The sequence below is a fragment of the Octodon degus genome, unplaced genomic scaffold (assembly GCF_000260255.1).
Source record: "Octodon degus isolate 3935 unplaced genomic scaffold, OctDeg1.0 scaffold00062, whole genome shotgun sequence".
In the NCBI taxonomy this organism is placed as follows: Eukaryota; Metazoa; Chordata; class Mammalia; order Rodentia; family Octodontidae; genus Octodon; species Octodon degus.
The window spans coordinates 7870095-7873737 of record NW_004524638.1 but is presented as its reverse complement, the minus strand read 5'-3'; the positions used below and the strand labels follow the sequence as shown (position 1 = coordinate 7873737).

General features: G+C 46.6%; 1 protein-coding gene across 2 annotated transcripts in view; it reads left to right on the top strand.

Annotated features, from left to right (window-relative positions):
- The first annotated feature begins 287 nt into the window (after positions 1-287).
- Positions 288-3643, top strand: part of Sqle (squalene epoxidase) — a 26092-nt gene continuing 22736 nt past the window's right edge. For both annotated transcript variants that reach the window (XM_004634454.2, XM_023718754.1), the window contains exon 1: positions 288-859. In XM_004634454.2, coding sequence (XP_004634511.1) covers positions 569-859 — 291 coding nt within the window. In that variant the 5' untranslated portion in view covers positions 288-568. The remainder of the gene's footprint in view (positions 860-3643) is intronic.

The following is a 3643-nucleotide window of genomic DNA, read 5'->3' as shown; positions in this document are numbered from 1 at the left end:
GCGGCGGCGGCGGCGCGCGGGGAGGGCGGCGAACGAGCGAGACTTCGAGGGAGCCGCAGGGCGAGGACGCCGAGTCGCGACTGGCGGGGAGCTGGCGGAGGAGTCCGCTTCCGCGCAGCCAAGGCCTTCTTTGTTGGCGCCGGCGGTCGGCCTCCCCGCGGCGGGCGGGCGGTGGTCGCCGGGCCGGGAGCCGTAGACCCTGCGTCGCTCCGGCGATCGTCAGCCGCGTGAGCGCCGCCCATTCTCCGTGGAGGGCTGAGCGGTGCAGCACCGAGCCGACGCCCAATCGGGCCGTGGGGTGCTGCCCGGGGAGTAGCGCGCGGGGACTTCTCGAGCGGCGGGGTGGGTGGTGCGTGCGTCCCGTCCCGGGTCCTGTCTCCCCGCCTCCTGATGCTTTGTTACCGACTCTCCGGGGGCTTTGGACACTGATCGCGCCGGCGTTGTGGTGCCCTGGCAGTGTTGAGCGCAGTTCTGCCAGTGCCTTGTCTCTTAGTAACAAACCTCTAATCACCAAAACCCTACGAGAGAAAAAAAGTCGACAAGTGCCACCAAAGAAGTCTTTGCAGCCATGTGGACTTTCCTGGGCATTGCCACTTTCACCTATTTTTATAAGAAGTGCGGGGACTTCGTGAGCCTGGCCGTCAAGGAGCTCGTGCTGTGCGTGCTGGTATTCCTGTCGCTGGGCCTGGTGCTGTCTTACCGCTGTCGCCACCGCAGCGGGGGCTTCCTCGGCCGCCCCCAGAGCGGCTCCCAGGCCGCCGTCTTCTCCGACATTCTGTCGGGTCTGCCCGTCATCGGCTTCTTCTGGGCCAAGTCACCCTCTGGGTCAGAAGAGAAAAAGCAGCTGGAGTCCCGGAGGGTAGGTTGACTTTAAAGTGGGCAAAATGGATGAATGGGTTGTGTGAAATTTAGGACTGTTCTCACTCCAGGATTTTATTTGCTGTAAGGGAAAAATATCAGTTTATACTCTCAGGTGTAAATCTTTTGGTCGACGTTAAACCTCTGTATTGTACCTTAGCTACCCTCTTATTAGGAGAGATGAAAAACATTTAGTTGCTTTTGGTGTTGATTTTGCTTCGTATGGGGGTTGGACTGGGTGTATTAAGAGAGGCAGAATGAGATGTTAGAATTTCATTTTGAAGAACAGAATCCAATTCTCTGATAAAACGTTTTAAGTCCTTAGGTCAGGATTGTATATTTGTATCTGGAAAGAAAGAAACATTCTGTGGGCAACTCCTGCTTGTAAGAAGTAACAGGTGACAGGGAAAGTGACAGAAGAGTTTGAAAAGCAGCAGAAATACTCAATATTTTAAAACTTTGGGCAAAAAAGCTCTTTGCTTCAGGTCGCTGGCGTATTGAGTCATGTCTTAAGAATACAGTGGTATCCTTAATCAAGAGACTAGTTCAGTGATGTGTGCAGGGCTGTAACGGCCTAACTAAGAGGCTGGTGCTTGAATAGAAGACAAAGTCCTTGCTGAGGAAGTGGAGGAGTTCGGTGTTAGGAGCCAGGGGAGAGAGCATGGAGACCAGGTCCCTTGGCTCTGGTGGGTATGGGTGCTTGGACTTGCCTGAGAGTCGTGGAGTTACTAAGTGTGGGCGGTTTCCAGTGTGCTAGACTTTTCCCCCTTTTAGAATTCATTCCATTTGCTATAATGGACAGTGAGCTTTTGGGGTGTAAGGATGTCAGGATGTCAAGAGGCGATAGGCTGGGACTTAGCAAGTGGTGACTCCCCTACCCCCAAGTACCGTAGACTGGATCTGGGTCATTTTGCTGTATCCACAGGACTGCTTAGCAAGATTGGTGGAAGATGGGAACTTAGTTTAGAATTTTTGCTCTACCTCTTTTGTCTGTGAGACTTGGGACAGATTTCTGCAAGAATCACTTACCTTTTCTGGCGGATGGGCAGAGGATTAGATGATTTCACTTGATCATTTGCTATTCCTAATCCATTACTGTCTAGTAAGTAATTAGCTTACATGTGCTAGGCTGGAGCTGCTGGGAGCAATTTGTTTGAGTGGTGTTAGCTACTCAGTAACATGGCGAGTGTGGCTTGGAGAAATGAGGAGGAAGGAAGAGGGCCCTCATTCTCTCTTTGAAAACTCGGGTGTTTTTGCCTGAGCTAACTTACTGAGCGCTGTCCAGGTGACTGGGGCGTTCTGTTCTAGGCTGTGAAGGGAAGTTTTGGGGTAGAAAACCTGGGAGTGGTCATTAGTGGTTCCATTTTGTGACTGTCTTGGCCTTTCTCCCTGTTCCTTAAAAACCGGGCAGTGTGGAGTGTGATCTGTTGAGCAGCAAGTATTTGAATTTTCTCTATTGATCTGGTTGTGAAAGACTTGATTTCCTTCAGAGCTCTCCTTCTAGGAGTTTGTATGTGTGTGCGTGCGTGTGTGTGTGTGTGTGTGTGTGTGTGTGTTTGTTGGGAAGATTTTGGGAAGAAGAGACTTGTCTTGTTTCCAGAACCACAAATGTAACCTGTTCTGGCCATTAAGACATAATAATGCTAAAAATAGACTTGACTCTTCCCTCCTTGATAAAGGACAGAAAAGGATTTCTCCAAGAGAAATTATAATGAACAATGGACAGTGTCGGAATCCATTATAAAGGTGAATGCATGCTGGGTGACTATTAGAACAGTAACATTCTAAAGGATTGTAGACTCTTTACCTTCCCTCTGTGCTTGAATTCTTTTTTTTTTTGCAGTGCTGGGGGTCAAACTCAGGACCTGACACTTGTCAGACAGGCACTTATGCCACTGAGCTATCTCCCAGCCCAAAACTTTTTCTTTTTCTTTTTTTTTTTTTTTTTGGCGGAACCGGGGATTGAACTCAGGCCCTTGCGCTTGCCAGGGAAGTGCTTATTCCACTGTGCCATCTCCCTGGCTCTAAATTCTTAATTAAAACCTTCAAATGGAATTTATTCTTACCTTAACCATTAAGGTCAGAGAACTCAAGAAAGATTGCTTCCTTACGGTTCTGTATCATATATATGTTCAAATTGTGAATCCAGGAAAGCTTATTGCAAGATTGAGTTGTTCATTTAAAAAAATGGCCATGCACTTTCATTCTCAGCTGCAGAGATCTCCCAGACAGGCTTGGGTCATCTTTTGCTGTCAGTGCGCCTGGTGATAGGTTCAGTATCTGTCCTTGTTCCTAAGCTGGAGGATCAACTCTTTGATTAGGCTTTTAAGGGTGCTGCCAGGGTGGGGAAAAAGGAAGAGACCACTTGAATATTGCTTATATGCTCGAAATATAGCTGTAAATAAGTCATAACCCAAGGAGCAATTGGACTTATTTTTATTCTTTTATAATTTTATGGACTTAAATAATCCTTAGTTAATAAATATGTAACCAGCATTTGACAATATTTTTGTTATATCAAACTGAGTTGTTTTTTTTTTAACTTTGACAAACTGTTTATTAAATTTTTTTTTTATTGGCTTCATAGCGTTTATTTATAATACAAGATGCAGACATGATATCCTGTCCAAACACTATTAGTGCAAAACTTTCTTCTCATTGAATTAAGAGAAAGTAGTTGTGTATCTATCCTACCTTTTTTTTTTTTATTTTTCAACAAATAATACACTGCATATATTCTTCTTAGTGGTTAATTGCTGTACAAGATGCGGACTTGTGATCCATT